The following is a 22,672-nucleotide window of genomic DNA, read 5'->3' on the forward strand; positions in this document are numbered from 1 at the left end:
TTTTTCGCTTATCCACGAGATTTCGTTGCCCGCGGCAGCACCTGTTCTGCAGAGACTTGGTGGACATGCTAGCGACTAGCAAGCAAGAAATAGTTAAAAAAAAAAAAAAAAAAGAGCATGTAGTCAACAAAAGGTGTATGAAAAATGTTGCGACAAAGACAGGCATATTTGTAAAAATGATCTGAAGACGAAGCGCGTTGTCGAGAGCGTCCATGTCATAATGTGTCGCTCCTGTAACATAAACAAAAGAACACTGTGGAACGGCGTAGCGATCGTGGTGGCAGCTGAAGCGCTTGTTTTGGTGTTCGCGCTGTGAACAGTGCAGGAAGATAACAAGAGTTTGCCGATCATGGACAAGAGAGAAAGTGCTTCAGGGGCTTATTTACATTAGCATTTAGCAGCTAGCTTGGTTTCGCGAGCGATCACACAAATAGCTTCACGGTGGGCCGCCGTCACTGTCTGAGCTACCGGTTCCAGACGGTCCAATGTGGCGTTGCCATTCACTTTATTTACAGATCACCGTGTTGTATTCTTTCAACATGACGTCATGTTTCTTCTTCTTGATTTCCTGCAAACTGGGCATGTTTAAAAGTTGAAACTCCTAGCAAGAGTTGAATGTAGCCTCACGTCACTACTCCCTCCCCCTTCCTTCTGGGCAAATCCACGACCCTCGCAGGTCGCAAGCTGGCTTTTCTAACCTGGGGCAACCTGGAATTCCATTTTAGTTTTGGTATATTTGTAAGTGACAAGAACAGAGGGGAAACTGACAGTTGCAGCGGCAGCATGGCTTGTTCAGGTGTGTGTGTGTGTGTGTGTACTGTACAGTTGAGAAAATTCACAAAATTAGCATCGGAAGTGACCTACCTGGCCAGCTGTCCGTCCAGAAAGTGTATATCAACCAATCCAAAACATCCGTGCGAGTGTTTACTTTATAGACTCCCAAAAACTAACAGCTTTATGATGTAGTCTTGCGTCTGCCCAAACGTGGCAATTACAGCCCACTTGTAACTTGAGAAAACACCTTGCGGTAAGTTCCAGATGCTTGTGTTGTTGTTTTGACAGAAACATATGGCAACATTAGCGCTATTTTATTGTCACAGTCACTGTAAAACAGGCATCTTTTGGGGTACGTGCCATGCTGCAATCGGTCACTCTCCCAATCTTGAAGTCTGGTCAGATACTGTCTCCGCCAGTGAGAATAGGGGCCTATGGCAGCACAGGATTGGTGGCAAAAAGATCTCTCGCTTCCATTAATTATATTTACACAGTGAGTTTTAATGGAATATTTAACCCGTGCCCAGTTTGTGGGGTTAATCGCTAGTCATGTTTAAGCATCCTTGAGCAACAGCAAATGCATTAGAGAAGTCAATCCTATGCACCATTTCTCCTCCTCTACAGGCAGAAATGTCAACAGCCGCCAGAGCGGAGAGGCCCCAAACTCTTTTGCCCTCCAACAGCGGTCATCCTCGCAGTCCCCGGCACCGTCGTGTCCAACAGGCCCAACGAGACAACGGGGAAGCCCCGAACAGACCGGCCTTCATTGCACGGGTTCACGCGCCACCAAATGATAGCTACGCAGGCTCAGCCGTGCTCATTGTGGTGCTCACTTTGGCCCTGGCTGCACTTATTTTCCGAAGGGTTTACCTGGCTAATGAGTACAAGTTTGATTATGAGCTGTGACCGCATAGTGTCGCTAGCCAAGTCGGCCCTCCGGCACCACGAGCAGCTTCATTTCCACCAGAGCTTCAGCACGCACTGGAACATTTGGCTTAGTCTTTCCTCATTAGCACTGGATCCCATCACCTCGATGCGCATTCCACTCACTGCAGCATCGGCGGTTTCTTTTTTTTACTCTGTGAATTTTTGTTCTGCCCCTAGATTTTTGGAGAGGCTGCGTAGTCACGAATGAGCTATTTCACTTGTTTAATTAACTCGTAAACTGCTGTGTGCGGTTCTATTCGTCAAGTGGAATCCAGCCATCTACTTCCACCGATGAATATGTCTTTTCAACTGGCATGCGCGGAGGTGGCCGCCCCGCTCACCAGCCACGTAGATCTTAGCATCAGTTATATTAAACGGCATAAAAGGTCACACCGACCCCCACCCCCCCGCCGACGATCAATAAACTTTTATCAGCACCCCTTTTCGATAATGGGTTGGGCGGCAGTCGCACGGTTGAATTTGACAGCGCAGTTTTTGAAATTGTATGTATACGGGTCATTTTCATATAATTACATCAATAACGGTACATCATTTTGAAAATCAAGTTTACTGATTATTTGAATTCTTATCATTAAAAAGGTAATAATTGTTTCTAAGAGGGGGGGAAAAAAACTTTTTCACCCTTTTAATGTCTTTACCGCCATGTCCCAAATGAAATTTTATGATTTGCAACGTTTTCTGGAGACGGGAATTCCATTTTTAATGATACAGTAGGCTATAGGATTTCTGTCCTTTTGCTTAGTATGCCTTTTCCATAAAAACTAACACAAATGCATCTCAATGTCGTAAGTCTTTCTTTTTATTGGTTATTTTACAAATGATCCTTCTATGTCAAGGTGTCTTTACCATTAATAATAGTACCGGGACGTGGCAGCCATTTTACATTCACACAATAGCAGACAGCAAAATAGCTTATTTCGGAGTTCTGAATAAATACAGCGGCTGAAATAAGAATTTAACGTCACCATTTTTCTCACTAAATATACTTCTAAAGGTGCGATTGACAGGAACATTTCACCAGAGAACATAGAACAAATAATAAATAAATAACATCAGAAATTAAGTTGTTGAAATGTCACAGGGAAAAAGTATTGAACACATGAAGAAAGAGCAGTGCAAAAATGCATGGAAAGCCAAGACAACACCTCAAATCTAATAAAGAACAATGTCAGTGCAAATGAATATCATTGATATAATCGATGGCCTACAAAAAGGTCTCGTTGCCACGGTGTGAGTCAAGACACATCTCATGGTGGGTAAGACCAGAGAGCAGTCTCAAGGCCATCACAAACTAATTGTTGCATGACGTAGCAATGGCGTCGGTTCCAGGCGCATATCGAAGCTTCTGAACGTTCCGGTGAGCACGGTTGGGGCCACAATACGCAAGTAGAAAGCCAATCATGCCGCCACATTATTACACGCAACTGAATTTACTTGGGTTGTTCCCAACATCCGGTGAAATTTTCATGTCACTTGCAGCTTTGGGAATATATGCAGTGAGAAAAATGGTGATGTGTTAAATACTTATTACAGCCACTGTATGTATGAATTTGTGAAGGTTGGAATATTGCATGTCTTTACTGTTATTACGATTGTATAAAGACAAAAGTGTAATGGGTTTGAGTAGGTGGAATTGGTTGAATGAGTAGTTCGATAATTTATGCACTTCTATCCTCAAAGTTTAAAGGGCAAGATGTAAATTGTGCAACACACAGGTTATGGGAAAAAAATGGCAAAATTGAAGTCATTTTAATTTGGGGATTTCCCCCCCCCCCCCCTTAATAAGTAAGATTTTTTTTGTTCAGATCACATTTGCATTGGACTGCCATGAAATAAGTGTATTCCTCTCTGGATTGATTGTCTTGACTATATCGAGTCTGCATCGCTCACGGCGTGTTTTATAGTTGTAATCTGTAAATAAATTATTTTCCATCAAAAAGCCTTTTTCAGTCTTGTTTTTATAGTTTTGATGAGTCCCCAAAGAAACTGTTCTGCTTGATGATTTTCTTCTCACTAAAAAGCAGGTGACCTGCTAGGTTGCTATTGTATCTGTAAAAATGATTTGGCCTGAGCAGGTGACCTGCAAAGACCCTATTGTACTCATAGAAATTATTATTATTATTATTATTAGCGCCCGAGGAGGCTCCTTTTTCATATCTCATGAATCTCATTGCAATAAGTACACCCACATCTGCTCGGCGCCTCTCACCGTGGGCAACTCCATAGAGAAAGAGTCCAACCCCTCTCGCAAGGACTGGTACCAGAGCCCAAGCTGTGTGAGGAGGTGAGCCTATCTAGTCGGAACGTCTCGATCTCACACACCAGCTCGGGCTCCTTCCTTGTCAGAGTGGTGACATTCCACGTCCCTAGAGCCAGCTTCTGTAGCCGGGGATCGGATTACCAAGGTCCCTGCCTTCGCCGAAGGAGGAGTCCTCTCGGGCCTTTTTGACTTATGGGACTCCTGAGCCAGCTGATCCGTACCGGCTGGCCAAGTGGAATGCAGTTTAGGTGGTCGCTGAGGCAAAAACTGTTCGGTGAGGCCAAGGAGTAAGACTTCCGGACAGCTTTGAAAAAATTCTGGTCAACCATCCAGCGTCTCAGGAGGGGGAAGAAGCAGTGCACCATCAACACTGTGTGTAGTGGGGATGGGGCACTGCTGACCTCAACTTGAGATGTTGTGAGTCGGTGGGGAGAATACTTCCAAGACCTCAATTCCACCGACACCTTCCCACGAGGAAACAGAGGCTGTTATCTCTGAGACGGGCTCCCCTATCTCTGGGGCTGAGGTCACCGAGGTGGTTAAAAAGCTCCCCTGTAGCAAGGCCCTAGGGGCGGATGAGATTCAGCCGCAGTTCCTAAAGGCTCTGGATGTTGTGGGGCTGTTCTAGTTGACACGCCTCTGCAACATCGCATGGACATCGGGGACAGTGCCTCTGGATTAGCAGACTGGGGTGGTGGGAGGGTGTTTTCCAACTGCAGGGGGATCACACTCCTCGGCCTCGCTGGTAAGGTCTATTCAGGGGTGCTGGGAAGTTGAATCTCCGATTCAGCAAGAGCAGTGCGGTTATAGTCCTGGCCGTGGAACAGCGGACCAGCTCTACATCCTTGAGGATGCTTGGGAGTTTGACCAACCAGTCTTAGCGTTTTGTGGACTTGGAGAAGGCATTCGACTGTCCTGTGGGGGGTGCTTCGGGGGTACGGGGTACCAAACCCCCTGATACAGGCTGTTCGGTCCCTGCAGCGATGTGGACTTTGCATCGGTCCATTGTGGTAAAGAAGGAGCTAAGCTCGATTTACCGGTCGATCTACGTTCCTACCCTAACCTTTTGGTCACGAGCTGCGCAAACTGACAGAACAAGGAAGGAAGTAACTTGGTCTTATTAGAAGAAAGAAAGAAAAATCTTTGCCGAGAGGAAAAGATACAAGAGCTACGGGACAATAAAACACATTCTCCAAAGCAGTTCTGTTGAATAATAAAGTACATCATTGTAAAAATGGATAACTAGGAACATTTTGTTTTAATAATATGGGATTGATTTGTTTTGTAATATAAGAGTAGTTTGTGAATATAGTTAGCCACAGCTGCGAGGACTGCAAAGTTATCAAAGTTCTTTCACCATTGTTGCTGTCATGCTGTGTTGTGTGTTTTTGTTTTTGGTCAAAAATAAATAGTTTTGAGCCTTCGGGCTATTTTGTATTTTGACCATAAAAAAAAAAAAAAAAAAAAAAAAAGTTTTGGGGATTGTAGGGTGAAAACTGCAGTAGTGTGGTTTGAATTAGGGGCAACAATGGGAAAATGAAATGGCAGATTTTGAGGGTAAGAGCCCGTCAGCAACATATTAGGAAAAAAATGAACATTGAACAAGTGAACATTTTTGGATTGGTGAACTGAACTTTGACCTACTTTGTGCAGCAAACACTGATCCTGTACTACTTGAAATGGCACCATACGTCGCAGGTTGAAAGCAAAACCCCCAAATGTCATCGTGCAGCCGTAACCCTCCAACTGGAAATGTGCTCTGCAATCTGAAACTGAGACCAGGAATTCGTCCCTTTTTTTTTTTTTTTAATACTCAAAGGCAAAGCACAGTCACATGCTCCAATACTTACAGCTTATGTGGGAAATAGGTGGCTTCAAACAAAAGGTGCCATCTTCAAACTTGTGCATCAGAATCGGAAAGTAAATGCTGACATGTCGATCTCTCGTCCAATCACAAGCTTTCGACGTCATTGCCATACTTTTGGAGGGGGGGGGGGGGGGGGGGGGTGAAATTTGATCACATTCAAGCTGGAACATCTTGGCTGATGACAATGCGGCAACGTAATTGCTCAAATATCTTTTAAGCAATAACACACGGTGACAAATGGACACGAGGCTTTTGGAGAGTTGAAAAACATGACGAGATTACTTCCGAGGTCCTCGGTTGCAAAAATGTTTACCCGTATACGGACGTTTGCCACTCTGTCCGTCCCTTAAACACATCACACGAGAGATACTTCTGAAACAAAGACAGAGACCGAGACGGTCATATTTCTAATTGTTTTGGTTGACACACAGCAACCTTGATTTCTCAAATGTGTCGAGAATAAAGAATAAGATCCATTAGTTGTATCTGACCGATCTTGCCACGCTGATATGGTTTTCATTTTCGGCTGCTCTTTCCTATTTTCACATCTCGAACAGCTTGAAGCGTGACTTGGACTCAGTCTGACCTGAACACTTCCGGAGCTTTCCTGGCAGTAATAGTACTGTCCAGATCCCAGAGGTTTTTCAGATTCGGTTGGGCTGGTGAGACACTTCCATAGTGTCGACTGCAGAGCGTTCTCAGTCTTTAGCATCTCCCACTCCGTCGGCATTAATGGCAAACATGGCTTCCGCCTCTGGCAGGCAAGGCGAGTCGTAGATTTTACAGATTCTTGTCTCTCCTCTGCCTTTTCTCAGATACAGCCTGCAAGGAAGACAATCAAATGCATAATATGACCGTGTGTACTGTGGGCAGGGATTTCAATTTCAGTTTTCAAAAAGCTTGCGTTTTTCATGTCATCAGCAGCTCCATTGCACCTTGTGGAATTTTTGGGGAATCAGAGATTTGTCAGAGGCAAACCCTCGTTTGCGTGTGCCAGAGATTTGCACTCTCTTTTGCCAGAAAAAGGATTCGTCTTCTCCTCACTTGGGCATTCCATGCTAGGCTTGAACAGACTATTTGACTTGTTGACTTCACTACACCACAACGGTGTTTGGAACTCGAAGTGTATTTGGCATTAACAAAATGGACGACGCCTCGCAGAAAGTAACATGCGAGGAGGGTTGCGGCTCCGCGCAGCACCCGAGCGGCGGGGCATTAAGAGTGTGAAAATATCTGACCAAAAATGACACCAGTAGAACCATCTCCCACCATGAAAAACATGCCAGTCTATCCACAAGTACAATAAAAGCACAGCCCACTGAAAGGGCACCGCTAATGGCAGCTGACGAGGCAAATCCTCATGTCGCCAGTCAATTAGCGACAGCACCAAACTCGCTCTTGTAACAGAGACCACCAGCAAAATCACCCATTTGCTGGTGAATTTCCTCGTCAAAGATGTCCCCCCGTTCCCCCTCCAGAACCTTACTCTTCCCCCCCGGAAGAGCTGGATGAAGTTCCCAGGCCAGCCGAAGGACGTAGTTTCTCCAGCGTGTCCTGGGTCGTCCCCGGAGTCTCCTCCCAGCGGGACATGCCCGAAACACCTCACCAGGGAGGCGTCCGGGAGGCATCCGAATCAGATGCCCCAGCCACCTCATCTGGTTCCTCTCGATGTGGAGGAGCAGCGGCTCTACCCTGACATCCTCCCGGATGACCGAGCTTCTCACCCTATCTCTAAGGGAGAGCCCGGACACCCTGCGGAGGAAACTCATTTCGGCCGCTCGTATCCGGGATCTTGTTCTTTCGGTCACGACCCGCAGCTCGTGACCATAGGTGAGGGTAGGACCGTAGATCGACCGGTAAATCGAGAGCTTCACCTTTTGGCTTAGCGCCGCCTTTACCACAACGAACCGAACCAAAGTCCGCATCACTGCAGACGCCGCACCGATCCGCCTGTCGATCTCCCGTTCCATTCTTCCCTCACTCGTGAACAAGACCCCAAGATACTTGAACTCCTCCACTTGGGGCAGGATCTCATCCCCGACCTGGAGAGGGCACGCCACCCTTTTCCGACTGAGGACCATGGTCTGAGATTTGGAGGTGCTGATTCTCATCCCAGCCGCTTCACACTCGGCTGCGAACTGCTCCAGTGAGAGTTGAATGTCACGGCTCGATGAAGCCAACAGAACATCATCATCTCCAAAAAGCAGAGATGCAATACTGAGGCCACCAAACCGGACCCCCTCTACGCCTCGGCTGCGCCTTGAAATTCTGTCCATAAAAGTTATGAACAGAATCGGTGACGAAGGGCAGCCTTGGCGGAGTCCAACCCTCACCGGGAACGAGTCGGACTTACTGCCGGATATGCGGACCAAACTCTGACTCCGGTCGTACAGGGACCGAACAGCCCGTATCAGGGGGTTCGGTACCCCATACTCCCGAAGCACCCTCCACAGGACTCCCCGAGGGAAACGGTCGAACGCCTTCTCCCTGCCCAGGGTGTAGGAGCTGGTCTAATGTTCCACGGCCAGGACGAAAACCACACTGCTGGATCTTTTAGATATGCTGTCTCTCACTGTTAACATAGACCTACCATTCAATTATAGATCGCTCATTTCTTTGTCAGTGGATGAATTTACAAAATCAGGGATTAAATAATTATTTCCACCACTGTAGGTTTTATTATTTATTAATAAATTACGAAATCAAAGTGTTCCGTTTTATTTTTATTTTTTTATAGAGAGCGTGGATAGGTCGCGCCACCCGCAAGAACCCTTCTGCAAGTCTGGCATAAACAATAAATAGCTTTGTATTGTTGAAGAGAAGTTAATTATTGGTGGTAGATGAAGTTATAAGAGTCGTCGCCACATGCACGTGTGTACGTCAGGTAGACTTTTTCAAAATCCAATCTGTACGCCATTCATTTGTAAGGGTAACACTGAGAGATGAGTTGAAAACAATAGGATCGCGGTTTGTGGTATAATTACTTTTTAAACGACAAATAGTCCCTACCGTTCCAAACAATGGTAACTGAACCGCAGTGCCTGAAGACATGTTTGCTTACCGTGTGGTGGATGCATGAGCCAGAATGTTGCCACCAATTGGCTTCTTTGGATCAGCAGAGAACATGGCAGCCCCATCTACCTGTGCAACCACTTGGTTGGTTATTACCACTGCAACGCCAAACTGTTGTGTGGACAGTTTAAGAAAAACATTACAAAACTTCTGCAATAGACAGATCAAATACAGTTTTGTTTTTTGTTTTTTTAAATACAGTGGACCCCAGCACATTCACAGTTCAGCACCTGTTCGCAGGCATTACTTTTCCCGGGAAAGTAATTAGATTACAGTTACTTCATCAAACCAACAATAGTTACTTTTGCATCAGCAATGTCTCTCACCAAATACTAATTTATATGGAATCTTGCACAGTGCACAAGTTTCACGATATGGACTTTAGATGATGAAATCCCTAAATTCCTTGCAATTGTATGTTGAGAAATGTTCTTGAACCGGTGGACTATTTGCCAATGAAGTTGTTCACAAAGTGGCGAACCTCACCCCATCCTTGCTTGTGAACAACTGCGCCTCCTTTTATACCCAATCATGACACTCACCTGTTTCAAATTAAGCCGTTCACCTGTGGAATGTTTCATCCAGGTGTTGTTTTGAGCATTCCTCAATTTTCCCAATCTTTTGTTTACCCTGTCCCAGCTTATTTAGAATGTGTTGTAGGCATAAAATTCAAAATTCAAAATAATGGAATATTTGGGGGGGGGGAGGGAAAAAAAAAAAAAAAAAAAAAAAAACTAGGGATGCACAATAATCAGACCATTAATTATCGACCGGTTGTTGGAAAAAATGTTGATTGGTTTGATAGAAAAAAAGGAAAACAACCCCCATGATTGGACCATGAACAAGCATTGTATCATTCAACGGCGTGCTGGTCGCCACTCGGCAGCAGCCACCAGCCAAACGGCTGCTGTTGCATTTGGTCATAGTCGTGGATATTTTGACCAAAATTCCTTGCCTATGACACCAAAATTAGTCAATATCCACACTAAATTAGCACGTGATCGCCAGCACTTGCTGAAATTCCGATCATCCTTCTTAAAAAGGGGGACCACCACCCCAGTCTGCCAATCCGGAGGCACTGTCCCCGATGTCCACGCGATGTTGCAGAGGCGTGTCAACCAGGACAGGCCTACAACATCCTGTGCTTTTAGAAACTCCGGGCGAATCTCATCCACCCCTGGGGCCTTGCCACCGAGGAGCTTTTTTAACCACCTCGGTGACCTCAACCCCAGAGATAGAAGAGCCCGCCCCAGTTACCCAAGACTCTGCTTCCTCATGGGAAGGCGTGTCGGTGGAATGGAGGAGGTCTTCTAAGTACTCTCCCCACCGAATTCACAACGTCCTGAGTCGACGTCAGCAGTGCCCCATCCAGACTATACACAGTGTTGATGGTGCACTGCTTCCACCTCCTGAGACGCAGGATGGTGGACCAGAAGCAGTCCGGAAGTCTCCATGGCCTCACCAAACTCCTCCCATGCCCAAGTTTTTGCTTCAGCGACCACCAAAGCTGCATTCCTCTTGGCCAGCCGGTACCCATCAGCTGCCTCAGGAGTCCCACAGGGCAAAAAGGCCCGGTAGGACTCCTTCCGCTTGATGGCATCCCTCACCGTTTGTGTCCAACAACGGGTTTTGGGATTGCCGCCACGACAGGCACCGACCACCTTACGGCCACAGCTCCGGTCGGCCGCCTCATCAATGGAGGCGCGGAACATGGTCCACTCGGACTAGATGTCCCTCGCTTCCCACGGAGCAAAGTTCTGTCGGAGGTTGGAGTTGAAACTCCTTCTGACAGGGGATTCTGCCAGACGTTCCCAGCAGACCCTCACAATACGTTTTGGCCTGCCACGTCGCATCGGCATCTTCCCCCACCATCGGAGCTGCCATCAGTTGACAGCTCTGCCCCTCTCTTCACCAGAGTGTCCAAGACATGCGGCCGCATCATCGAACTGCGACCTAGGGTGCCCTGGTGCCAAGTGCACGTGTGGACACCCTTAGGCTTGAACATGGTGTTTGTTATGGACAATCCGTGATGACCACAGAAGTCCAATAACAGAACACCGCCGGGTTCTGATCGGGGGGGACTTTTGTATCAGGACTTCCGGGGTCGGTGCGCAGCAGTAAACAAAGCACATCGCCCTCATTTTTACTCGCGTCACCACAGACTAATGTCTGTTGAGAAGTGGCGTCGTCAGGCAAAAGAAACAGCTACAGTGCTGTTGAAAAAGTTTTGCATAGTTTCCCCACATTGTTTAAGATCATTTTAAAAAACGTAAATAGAGAAATATAACCCAAGTGAACGTCAAATGCTGTTTTAAAATGGTGATTTCATTTATTAAGGAAAAAAAACTATTCACAGTTACCTGGCCCTTTGTGGAAAAAGTCATGGCCCCCTAAAGCCATTAACTGGTTGGGCCATCCTCAGCAGCAACAAATGAAATCAAGTGTTGTTTTTGATTTTATTTTTTTTAATATATAACTGGCAATGAGTCGGCGGCACACTGGACGACTTGTTAGAGCGTCAGCGTCACAGTTCTGAGGACCCGGGTTCGATCCCCGGCTCCGCCTGTGTGGAGTTTGCATGTTCTCCCTGTGCCTGCGTGGGTTTTCTCCGGACACTCCGGTTTCCTCCCACATCCCAAAGACATGCATGGTAGGTTGATTGAAAACTGTAAATTGCCCTTATGTGTGAATGTGTGCGCGAATTGTTGTTTGTTTCTATGCACCCTGCGATTGGCTGGCGACCAATTCGGGCTGTTCTTCTCGCCAGAAGATTGCTGGGATAGGGTCTAGCACGCCCTCGGACACTAGTGAGGATAAGCGGAACGGAAGATGAATGAATGCAAGGATGTTGCAATAATGTTGATGTCTTTGTTTCTGAGTCGGACAAAAAAAAAACAAAAAAAAAAAGAATGTCTGCATTCCACCATCTCTAGTCTGTATGGGATTATTTTCATGTAAATGTGGCCTCAGTGTAATCTAACAGCACAACATTTGCTATTTTTATCTGATATCCACATTTAGAAGCGTTAGAGGCTATCAACATCCGCATCACATACCTCGTCAGCCAGCCTGAGCAGCATGCGAAGGAAGCGTCCCAAGTGTCCTTGTCTGGCCGACAGCTCACCTCTGCCCGAGTAGTCTGTTCTGTACAGAGCTGTGGCGCTGTCCACAATCAGCAGAGCGTATCTGTCAAACACACAAGGCAGAATAAATGCAAACGCTCACCACCTTCCATGTGCTGTATACTGCAGTACTACATGAAATTATGTAATTTGATTTAAATTCCGGTACAAATTCAATGCAGGGTCTGAAATACTCCAAATTCTTTTGTATTTGCTACAAAACAATGGTTTCTATATCAAGTGCTGAGGTTTGTGTAGCAATTTTTCAACACGCCATTTTGTGCAGTAATTTGAAGAAAAGTTCCACTAAATACTAGGGAAGGGTATCGTTAAGATTTTTACGACTACTACTCTTAACAATAACATCTACACACACACACACACACAGTACACGCACACACATATTTAAATGTGGGCGTGGACAGGGGGTAGATATACGTGTATACACACACACACACACACATACATACATACACAAAAAAAAAAAAAGATGCAAGCAAAAATCTTTCATCCCAACTAACCTGGACTCAGCCATCATAGCAGACGCCTGATAAAGCAGCTGCGTCTGATGATCCGTGTTGAAAGCTCGAGCATAGGCCACATTGTCCAGAACGTCACTGCCCACCAGCCCATACCTAGTGACAGAAAACAGATTGATACTGGGCCAATGTCTCTTTTTGATTGGACGGTTTATCGATGCTAAGACTCACCTTTCGGCTACAGCCAGGAGTCTTTCTGGTCTGAAGGTTCCCTCTGTGTCAATGTACATGGCTTTACCTTCTCCACCCCCCTGATCCATGGGCAGCTGGAGGACAGACAAATGAAACTACCATTATTCATGTTTTCCTGACTTGTTACAAGATTAAAAATGAGGACAAGTGAGTAGGACCCGACTGATAGGGATTTTTTTGTGGGCGAGGCAGGTTTGGATAACTTCCAGGAAAAAAACAAATTCTGAAAACCTATTAACTGAGCGATGAATTCAAATACATAATGAATCAAAGAAATTATTTTTTGGGTCCCATAATGCACCTTAACAACAAAGATAAGAATTACAGGCCGAGCATTTTATTCTTTTTTTTTTTTTTTTTTTAACAATACTGTGGGATGGACAAAGAAAACTGCCATTGTGAAGTTTTCCTGACTTGTTACAAGATTAAAGATGTGGACTAATGAGTAGGACCCAACGGACAATGATTTTTCATTGTATTCTTTTTTTTAAATTATTTATGTTTAACACAACGTCCCAACTTAATTGGAATTGGGGTTGTATATTCATCGTTTTTGACAATGCCCCAAGATTTCCAGGTTCTGTCTGGTCTCGTGTGGCGAAAGAAGCGAGTTCAATAACGAAGTCGAAGAGTTGTAAAGCTCCTGGGCAGTTTTTATTAGGGTTGCCATCTAAATTGGGTGTAGTTGACCCTCGAAGAGCTACAGTAACCTTCTTTAAAAACTTCTCTGAGTGCCCAGAAAATGCATTATATTGAATTGGATTCCTCCAATTAATAACGTCCATCAGTCAGTAACTCAGTGGTATAGACAAAGGATCTGGGGTTTTGGCCTCAAGTGTCTTCCATGGAGTAGATATGATGGGATTACTACCGTGGTTGCTCTGTAATCCATAAGGAAGGATCATATGAAGGATTTCCAGGGTATACAACGCATTGAGGCAGTTTGCAGACAGTCTTTCAGTATCCTGTTGAGAAGTTCAACTTATCCATTAGCATGTGGATAGTACACAGATGCGCTCAGGTGCACAACTTCTCTTTGAGAAATTCCTTGCACTCAGCAGTTGAGAACTACTACTGCCGCTCACAATATATCCCCCGCACACTCCCTTTTTGTGAAAAAAAATTGCAATCAGGAACTGGATAATTTCGCAGTATCAACGTGTGTGACAAAAGCAGGCCATTTGCCATCGTAATCCAAAAGCGTAATCACAAACCTGCATTCTCTCATTGCTTATATCGTGAAAGGCGGACGTGACTGAGGACAGCATGGCTGGATGGACGAGGAGAAAACGAGAGAGTGGCTGAGTGAGGTGTACGTAAAGAGACCGGACGGTTTTTTTCCATGCGTCCCTGTTGATCTGTGACTCCATGCGCACCCATCTCACAGGCGCTGTGAAAAACCAAGTGCAACAAATGAACTCGGAGCTTGCCATCCTTTCGAGAGGCTTGACGAAGGAACTCCAACCGCTGGACATCGGTGTAAACAGGGCGTTCAAAGTGAAGTTGCGAGCGGCGTGGGAGCGATGGATGACAGATGGCCAACACAGCTTTACTAAGACTAGGAGGCAGCGCCGGGCGAGTCACGCCACAATTTGTGAATGGATGACGGATGCCTGGACTAAGGTATCTGCTTTGACTGTTGTCCGAGTTTTGGCAAAAACTGGCATCATTGCTGAACAGCCACCCGGCAACGACACTGACTCCGACAACGACGAGAGGGAACCCGGCATGTTTGATGGAGAACTGGCCCAGCTGTTCATTTCGGATACAGAAGATGAGGACGTAGCTGGATTTGTGGATGAGGATTGATCAAAAAATAACGTGAGTACATAGTTAAATACTTCAATAAAGTACAACCGAACTCACTCTTTACATTGTTAAATACTTCAAGCAGGCCTCAGAGAACCCAGACTCTGCTCCCTCATGGGAAGGCGTGTCGGTGGAATTGAGGAGGTCTTCGAAGTATTCTCCCCACTGGCTCACAACGTCCCGAGTCGAGGTCAGCAGCGCCCCATCCCCACTATACACAGTGTTGATGGTGCACTGCTTTCCCCTCCTGAGACGTCGGATGGTGGACCAGAATTTCCTCGAAGCCGTCCGGAAGTCTTTCTCCATGGCCTCACCGAACTCCTCCCGTGCCCGAGTTTTTGCTTCAGCGACCACCAAAGCTGCATTCCGCTTGGCCAGCCGGTACCAATCAGCTGCCTCAGGAGTCCCACAGGCCAAAAAGGCCCGATAGGACTCCTCCTTCAGCTTGACGGCATCCCTCACCATTGGTGTCCACCAACGGGTTCGGGGATTGCCGCCACGACAGGCACCGACCACCTTACGGCCAACAGCTCCGGTCGGAACATGGTCCACTCGGACTCGATGTCCACCGCCTCCCCCGGAACACGAGCAAAGTTCTGTCAGAGGTGGGAGTTGAAACTCCTTCTGACAGGGGATTCCGCCAGACGTTCCCAGAAACCCTCACAATACGTTTGGGCCTGCCACGTCGGACCGGCATCTTCCCCCACCATCGGACCCAACTCACCACCAGGTGGTGATCAGTTGACAGCTCCGCCCCTCTCTTTACCCGAGTGTCCAAGACATGCGGCCGCAAGACCGATGACACGACCACAAAGTCCATCATCGAACTGCGACCAAGGGTGCCCTGGTGCCAAGTGCACGTGTGGACACCCTTATATTGAACATGGTGTTTGTTATGGACAATCCGTGACGAGCACAGAAGTCCAATAACAGAACACCGCTCGGGTTCTGATCGGGGGGGCCGTTCCTCCCAATCACGCCCTTCCAGGTGATTGAAGTCCCCCAGCAGAACGATGGAGTCCCCAGCGGGAGCGCTCTCCAGCACCCCCTCCAAGGACTCCAAAAAAGGTGGGTACTCTGAACTGCTGTTTGGTGCATAGGCACAAACAACAGAGCCCAAGCTGTGTGTGGAGGCGAGTCCGACTATATCTATTCGGAACTTCTCGACCTCACACACCAGCTCGGGCTGCTTCCCTGCCAGAGAGGTGACATTCCACGTCCCTAGAGCCAGCTTCTGTAGCCGGGGATCTGATCGCCAAGGTCCCCGCCTTCGGCCACCGCCCAACTCGCACTGCACCCGACCCCTATGGCCCCTCCCACAGGTGGTGAGCCCATGGGAAGGGGGACCCACGTTACCCTTTCGGGCTGTGCCCGGCCGGGCCTCATGGGTGCAGGCCCGGCCACCAGGCGCTCTCCTTCGAGACCCAATTCCAGGCCTGGCTCCAGAGGGGGGCCCCGGTGACCTGCGTCCGGGCAAGGGAAACCTGATTCCGTAATTTGTCTTCTTCATAATGGGTCTTTGAGCCGTGCTTTGTCTGGTCCCTCACCTAGGACCTGTTTGCCATGGGTGACCCGGCCAGGGGCATAAAGCCCCAGACAACTTAGCTCCTAGGATCATTGGGACACACAAACCCCTCCACCACGATAAGGTGACGGCTCAAGGAGGGGTAAATTACTTTATTTTTAATTAAATGACTTCACCCACATCGAAACTTTAGAGCATGATTCGACAGAACGGCAGCATGTTTACGTCCAACCATTCGTGCTAGCAGTAGCTTGCTAGGCTACATAACATTTTATTGCCTGCTTGTGAGCCGTATCGTATTAAAAGTACGTGAACATACCTCAAGCAAGCCTTAAACAAACGTCCTCTCCTGTCCTGAGCACTGGTGACCACCAACACACGTTTTTCCCCCATTTTGTTTTTATAATACAGTCGGCTCACTCCACTCTTGTTGTCGTCGCCACGGTAAGGAGTGTATCCGGTCGCATTTGAGTTGACAAGATAAAGCCTAATGATCGTAAAAAACGGGATGCGGTGGTATTGGAATGCAAGATTTTATTGCAGTAGTCTGACAGAGTGCAAGCGCGAAAGAGCAAATTTGTCTTGTAGTCTGCTTCGGTCATTACGTGTTGTCTGTCTTCGATGTGTTGTTTGTTCCACACCGCCGATATAAATAACTTCATTAGCCGTCAGATATTTACAGGACTACATCAAAAGACACGCGACGAGGCTAAAAATAAACCAGTCTTTGGATTAAAATATACCGTGCACGCGGCGACGATGACGTCATTGATTGGATCGGCGAATTATGACAAAGCCGATCAGCATAAAATGCTAAATATCGGAATCGGTGTAAAGTCTGGTTTTCATCCAGTCAATAACTATCTGCAGTCGGACAAAAAAAAAAGCGTGATTTTTTTTTTATACAGTGAACCTTGGCCGCTTAGGGGCAGTGTGGAGCGATGTATGCATGGAGCAAGTTCAAAGTACGGCGTTTGTGTGTGAATAATTGCTAGTTGAATGTAAATATCTAACCGTTACCAAATCCTAATATTACCTAGCCCGTCAATAAGGTTTTCCATTGACTGTTAGCATTAAGGTTTTTTTTTGTTTGGTTTTTTTTATAAATAAAACAATGCGTCTTGTATTTAAAAATAAAATGATTGCATATATGATTGTTGTTCGCTTAGTTTTTCAGTAAACTCCAACTGGGGTGCCAATAAACGAGCACCAAAATTGGTGAGAAATGTGACGTCCCACCATCCAGCCTATAAATACTCTGTGGGATTTGCTCTTTTCATAAAACCCGTTAGTCACCTGAAAAATCCAAGACGACCGCCATTGAGTGTACAGAAATATTGCATATTTCAAGTATATAACATATTTCACGGCATTTGCATGTTCTAACTGTGCTTGTGAATGATTGTTTGTCTATATGTGCCATGTGATTGGCTGGCGACGAGCGCAAACTCATAGGGGATAGGGTCCAGCTTACCCACGACCTTAGTGAGTATAAGTGGTACAGAAAATTGATAGATGGATCGACGGATGGTCTCAAATCAAGATGCACATAATGTACACATGATGAAAAGAAAAAGGACTTTAGTTAAAGTTCAAGTGTCACAACAAATGGTGTAAATACATGTCCATTTGATACTTCTTTTTACAAATATTTAAACCAGTGGTCCCCAACCTCTTTTTCCACCAAAGACCGGTTCATGCTATAGACCTTTCCCGGGTGGTGGCGACTGAGTCGGAAGCTAATAGTCTACGAGGGGGGTAGAGGGAGTGTCCTGATCGGACAGCAGTCATCGACAGGGTGGAGGTTCCATTGTCTCCCGTTCGACAAAAAAAAAAAGTATTTATTTATTTATTTTTAAAATTGTTTTGGGGGTGGTGCGGAGTGTGGCCCATTACCAAATGGCCCGCAGCCGGGGTGGTTGGGGACCACTGATTAAAAATAATTGGATGGTACCTGACATGTGACAGCAAGTGTATGGCACAGCTGGGTCTTCCCTGTCCGAAACTCCCCAAACATCTCTGTGATGGAACCAGTCTCAATCCCACCTTCAGGGGAAACAAAAAGTGGAATCAAAATGATTTTCCCAACGTAATCTGTAATGACTACGCTCCAGTCATCAATTCACTTTGTTCGTCAAGGTTTTACATCGATAGTATAGAACAGTAGCACTGTGGAGTTCGAACACCTCTCAAATGTTTGGAGTTTTAAGGCCTCTTTATACTTCCGCACCCGCATGGCATTACATGACCGTCGCATCGGGCCATGCGGCCCCTGTGCGACACCTGACGCGCACACAGCACAAATTGTCGCCGCACGCAGAATGCCACGGAGAGAATCTCTCGTGATTGGTCCGTTTTAGTCACATGCTGCGATGCCATACTCAGCTTTCCCTTTGGTTCCACATACCATCTACGACATCGCCTTCTTGATAGATTTTGCAATATAATTAAACATCATCTGGTCATCTAGGTCCATTTCTTTTAACAGGCAATGTTCCACGGTCGCCATTGTTGTTGCTTTGTTCCGGAGCGTAAAAACGGAATTGGCCATAAAATGCAGAGGAAACTGTGGTGTCCGAGCCAATACCAGCCGTAGAGACACCCCCGACTTGGAGGAGAACGGCAGCATATTTTCAAAACAGCGCGTGTGGGTTGCGCTCAAGTATAAATGCAAACTGCTCGCAGAAGAGCCGCAGTGACGTCAGAGCGGTCGCCACCCGCGCAAGTATAAAGAAGGCTTTAGACCAAAAGATAGGTGAAAAACATGCCCCAAAATTCAAACGACTGTTTGAGTTCGTACAGTCATCATACACATCAGCACGTAAGCCATCAGTTAACCTCACCATAGAAAAGAAGAACGTGAGAAGACTATGCACCGACTGACCGAAATTACTGAAGGCGGTGGGACGTCTAAGCACAAAACACTTCCACAGTGTCCAAGTACGTTTGTCTAGTTACGGAGTGATTCATCCATCCATTATCTGAGCCGCTTCTCCTCACGCGGGTCGCGGGCGTCCCGGAGCCTATCCCAGCTGTCATCGGGCAGAAGGCGGGGTACACCCTGAACCGGTTGCCAGCCAATCGGAGGGCACATACAAACAAACAACCATTCGCACTCACATTCACACCTACGGGCAATTTAGACTCTCCAATTCATGCATGTTTTTGGGATGTGGGAGGAAAGCGGAGTGCCCGGAGAAAAGCCACGCAGGCACGGGGAGAACATGCAAACTCCACACAGGCGATTGAATCCACCGCGCCGCATAATTGGAGTTGACTACCAGTAGGCAGGTAGATGAAGGAAAAGAACGGTTGGTTCGGTTCAGCATCGTAACTGGTTTTATTTTGGTACGTTTTTTTTTTTTAAAACCCCATTTCCCAAGGCTTGATAGCAACAAGCTTTGACAGAATCAGTATAAAGCAGCTTTTAAAAACAAATTATTGGTGTTATACAGCGGCTGACATAAGTATTTAACACGTCACCATTTTTTCTCACTAAATATAATTCCAAAGGTGCTGTTGACCTGAAAATTTCACCAGATGTTGGGAACAACCCAAGTTCGTATGGATGAACAAAGAAAGTAGAACAAGTAAACTCAGAAATTAAGTTATGTGTAATGTGAAATGAATGCCCCTTGTCAGTACAAACGAATCTCAGCTGGTTCAGTCCTAATTGATGGCCTACAAAAAGGTCTCATTGCCAAGGTGTGAGTCAAGACACATCTCATGATGGGTAAGAGCGCAGAGCTGTCAAGACCATCGCAAACTAATTGTTGCAAAACATAACGATGGTATTGGTTACAGGCCCATATCGAAGCTTCTGAACGTTCCAGTGAGTACTGTTGGGGCCATAATAATAATTGGAAAGCCAATTTTACCACCATAAATTTGCCTTGCTCAGGTGCTCCTCACAAGAATGCTGACAGGAGTCCAAAGAATGATCTGAATATTTGCCCAAGACCCAAGGACCACCTGTAGAGCTTCAAAAAGACCTGGAATTAGCAGGTACTGTTGTCAAAAGGAAAACAGTGCGTAATGCACTCCAAGCCATGGCCTGTATGCACGCTCACCACGCAAGACCCCATTGCTTGTGTGTGGTGGGGGGGGGGGGGGGGGGGGGGTGAAAAAAATCTGCTGCTATCTCCAAGGATGTTGAAAATCTAACGCGGGTGGACATTTCAGCAGGATAATGAGCCAAACCATACTGCCAAGGAAACTCAATTGGTTTCAAAGAAAAAAAATAAAGCTGCTAGAATGGCCCAGCCAATCACCTGACTTGAATCCAATCGAAAATCTATGGAAAGAACGTAAACTCAAGGCCCACGGCACCTTCAAGATTTGAAGACTGCTTGTGTGGAGGAGTGCGCCAAAATCACACCAGAGCAATGCATGCAACTAGTTAGTACAGGAGGTGTCTTGAAGCAGTCATTGCCAACAAAGGCTATTGTACAAAGTACTGAATAAATAGCAGTTGGCATGTTCAATCATTTTTCCTTGTGTCATTTCACATTGTTACACAAAACGTAATTTCTGATCTTATTGGTTCTACACAGTTAGGGACGCAAAGTTCAAAAGCCAGCATCTGTGATGGTATGGGACTGTGTTAGTGCCAATGGCATGGGTAACTTACACATCTGTGAAGGCACCATTCATGCTGAAAGGTACATACAAATCTTGGAGAAACATATGCTGCCATCCAAGCAATGTCTTTTTCATGGATGCCCCTGCTTATTTCAGGAAGACAATGCCAAACCACATTCTGCACATTACAACAGCGTGGCTTCATAGTAAAAGAGTGCGGGTACTAGACTGGCCTGCCTGCAGTCCAGACCTGTCTCCCATTGAAAATGTGTGGCGCATTATGAAGCGTAAAATGCGACAAGGGAGACCCCGGACTGTTGAACAGCTGAAGCTGTACATCAAGCAAGAATGGGAAAGAATTCCACCTACAAAGCTTCAACAATTAGTGTCCTCAGTTCCCAATTGTTTATTGAATGTTGTTAAAAGAAAAGGTGATGTAACACAGTGGTAAACATGACGCTGTCCAAGCTTTTTTGGAACGTGTTGCAGCCATAAAATTCTAAAATTCATGATTATCATCTGCAAAAACAATAGAGTTTATAAGTTTGAACATTAAATCTCTTTTCATTGTAGTGTATTCCATTAAATATAGGTCGAACATGATTTGCAAATCATTGTATTCTGTTTTTATTTATGTTTAAGACAACATCCCAACTTTATTGGAATTAGGGTTGTACTTTCTTTGTATGTATGGATTACTTGTTCCCAACATCTGGTGAAATTTTCAGGAAAATAGCACTTTTGGAACCATATTTAGTGAGAAAAATGGTGACGTGTTAAATAAATTTTTCACCCGCTGTACATTTAATAGCTTCTGTTTGCGATGTCCCCTCCTGGAAGCAGCTTTAGCTTCCCCCGCGACCCAACCTCAGATAAGCAGAAGAAAATGGATGGATGGGTGGACTTGGGGTGTCCCGAGCCGATCTTTCAGATCAGCTGTCGGTCCGATGTCAGCAAAAACACGAGTATCAGATCGAATCGGACAGGATGTAAAATCTCAGTCCATTCCATGCTCCGCTCTAGCACTTCTATCCAGCAGCGCCTGGACGGCACGCAGAGTCCACATGATCACAAAAAGAGGTTGCTAAAGTGTTAGCATAGTAGCAAGGAGTAAGAGTGAATGTTGCTTGCTTAAAGTCATTTATTGACACTTCAGTCAAAGTTCATTGTAAAACTAAACAGATTAAAGAATGGCATCTATTGAATGTTCAAATACATTATAAACTTTGTTTGTTTCTTTGTTTTTGTTCACAAAAAAATGCTAGCTCAAAGCTAAAACACAATGAATAAAAACCACCATCGCGAACAGAAGAGCTTTATGGCCAGCTGATTTTAAAATAAATAAAAATAACTCCGATTTGCCTGCAGTTTGAACAAGGCCTTGATGCGGTTCGTGCATCAATTACGCAATTTCTTACCCTCATACGATTAAAGGTTTTACAATGGCATCAGTTTGGACTCTGGAATAAAGAATTACAAATATAATTCATGTAAAAAGAAAAAGTGTTTTCAAGGACCAAAATAACTGGTTGAATTGAACAGCTTTGAATTTCAAGGAACCACTGTATATGCAGAAACTTTGCTGGTAAGTATTTACAAACCATGTAGGAGTTTGTCCAATTCCTTCGAACCTGTAGATATTTGGATGATTTCTGCTCTTCTCTGGTGGAACTCAGAAGCTGTAGTAAAGCCCATAGGCACAAGCTTGGCAGCTTCCATCTGCAAAGAGAAAATCATTCAAGCGTTAGCAGCCTGAGTCAATGTTATCGTGTGTTACTAGCTTCATAAAAATCAATGAGAATCTGTAAAACAATCTGTCACTGTATAAAATTCAAACTGGTCTTGTCTGTAGCAAGCAGTTCAGTGTAGTTCAATGATTGGTTTTTAAATAAGTCAGAATCAGAATCCTCTATTTGCCAAGTATGTCAAAAAGACAAGGAATTTGTCTCCGGTAGTTTGAGTCGCTCTTCGCTCTAGTACAAC

The 22,672-nt window shown here is 45.7% G+C and overlaps 2 protein-coding genes across 8 annotated transcripts in view; one reads left to right on the forward strand and one right to left on the reverse strand.

Annotated features, from left to right (window-relative positions):
* ube2j1 (ubiquitin-conjugating enzyme E2, J1) overlaps positions 1 to 3,661 on the forward strand; it is a 16,715-nt gene extending 13,054 nt beyond the window's left edge. For 5 of the 7 annotated variants that reach the window (XM_061753155.1, XM_061753156.1, XM_061753154.1 and 2 more), the window contains one exon: positions 1,399 to 3,661. In XM_061753155.1, the coding sequence (XP_061609139.1) occupies positions 1,399 to 1,909 (511 nt within the window). In that variant the 3' untranslated portion in view covers positions 1,910 to 3,661. The remainder of the gene's footprint in view (positions 1 to 1,398) is intronic. The other 2 variants (XM_061753159.1, XM_061753160.1) reach the window with 1 other exon arrangement.
* rad51 (RAD51 recombinase) overlaps positions 3,465 to 22,672 on the reverse strand; it is a 28,608-nt gene continuing 9,400 nt past the window's right edge. Inside the window, exons 4-11 of the mRNA XM_061753161.1 lie at positions 22,291 to 22,408; positions 18,063 to 18,154; positions 12,754 to 12,848; positions 12,565 to 12,678; positions 11,978 to 12,107; positions 8,911 to 9,032; positions 5,833 to 6,671; positions 3,465 to 5,754 (exon numbers count right to left, since the gene is read on the reverse strand). Coding sequence (XP_061609145.1) covers positions 6,548 to 6,671; positions 8,911 to 9,032; positions 11,978 to 12,107; positions 12,565 to 12,678; positions 12,754 to 12,848; positions 18,063 to 18,154; positions 22,291 to 22,408 — 795 coding nt within the window. The 3' untranslated portion in view covers positions 3,465 to 5,754; positions 5,833 to 6,547. The remainder of the gene's footprint in view (positions 5,755 to 5,832; positions 6,672 to 8,910; positions 9,033 to 11,977; positions 12,108 to 12,564; positions 12,679 to 12,753; positions 12,849 to 18,062; positions 18,155 to 22,290; positions 22,409 to 22,672) is intronic.

The sequence above is a fragment of the Phyllopteryx taeniolatus genome, chromosome 18, assembly GCF_024500385.1.
Source record: "Phyllopteryx taeniolatus isolate TA_2022b chromosome 18, UOR_Ptae_1.2, whole genome shotgun sequence".
Taxonomy (NCBI): Eukaryota; Metazoa; Chordata; class Actinopteri; order Syngnathiformes; family Syngnathidae; genus Phyllopteryx; species Phyllopteryx taeniolatus.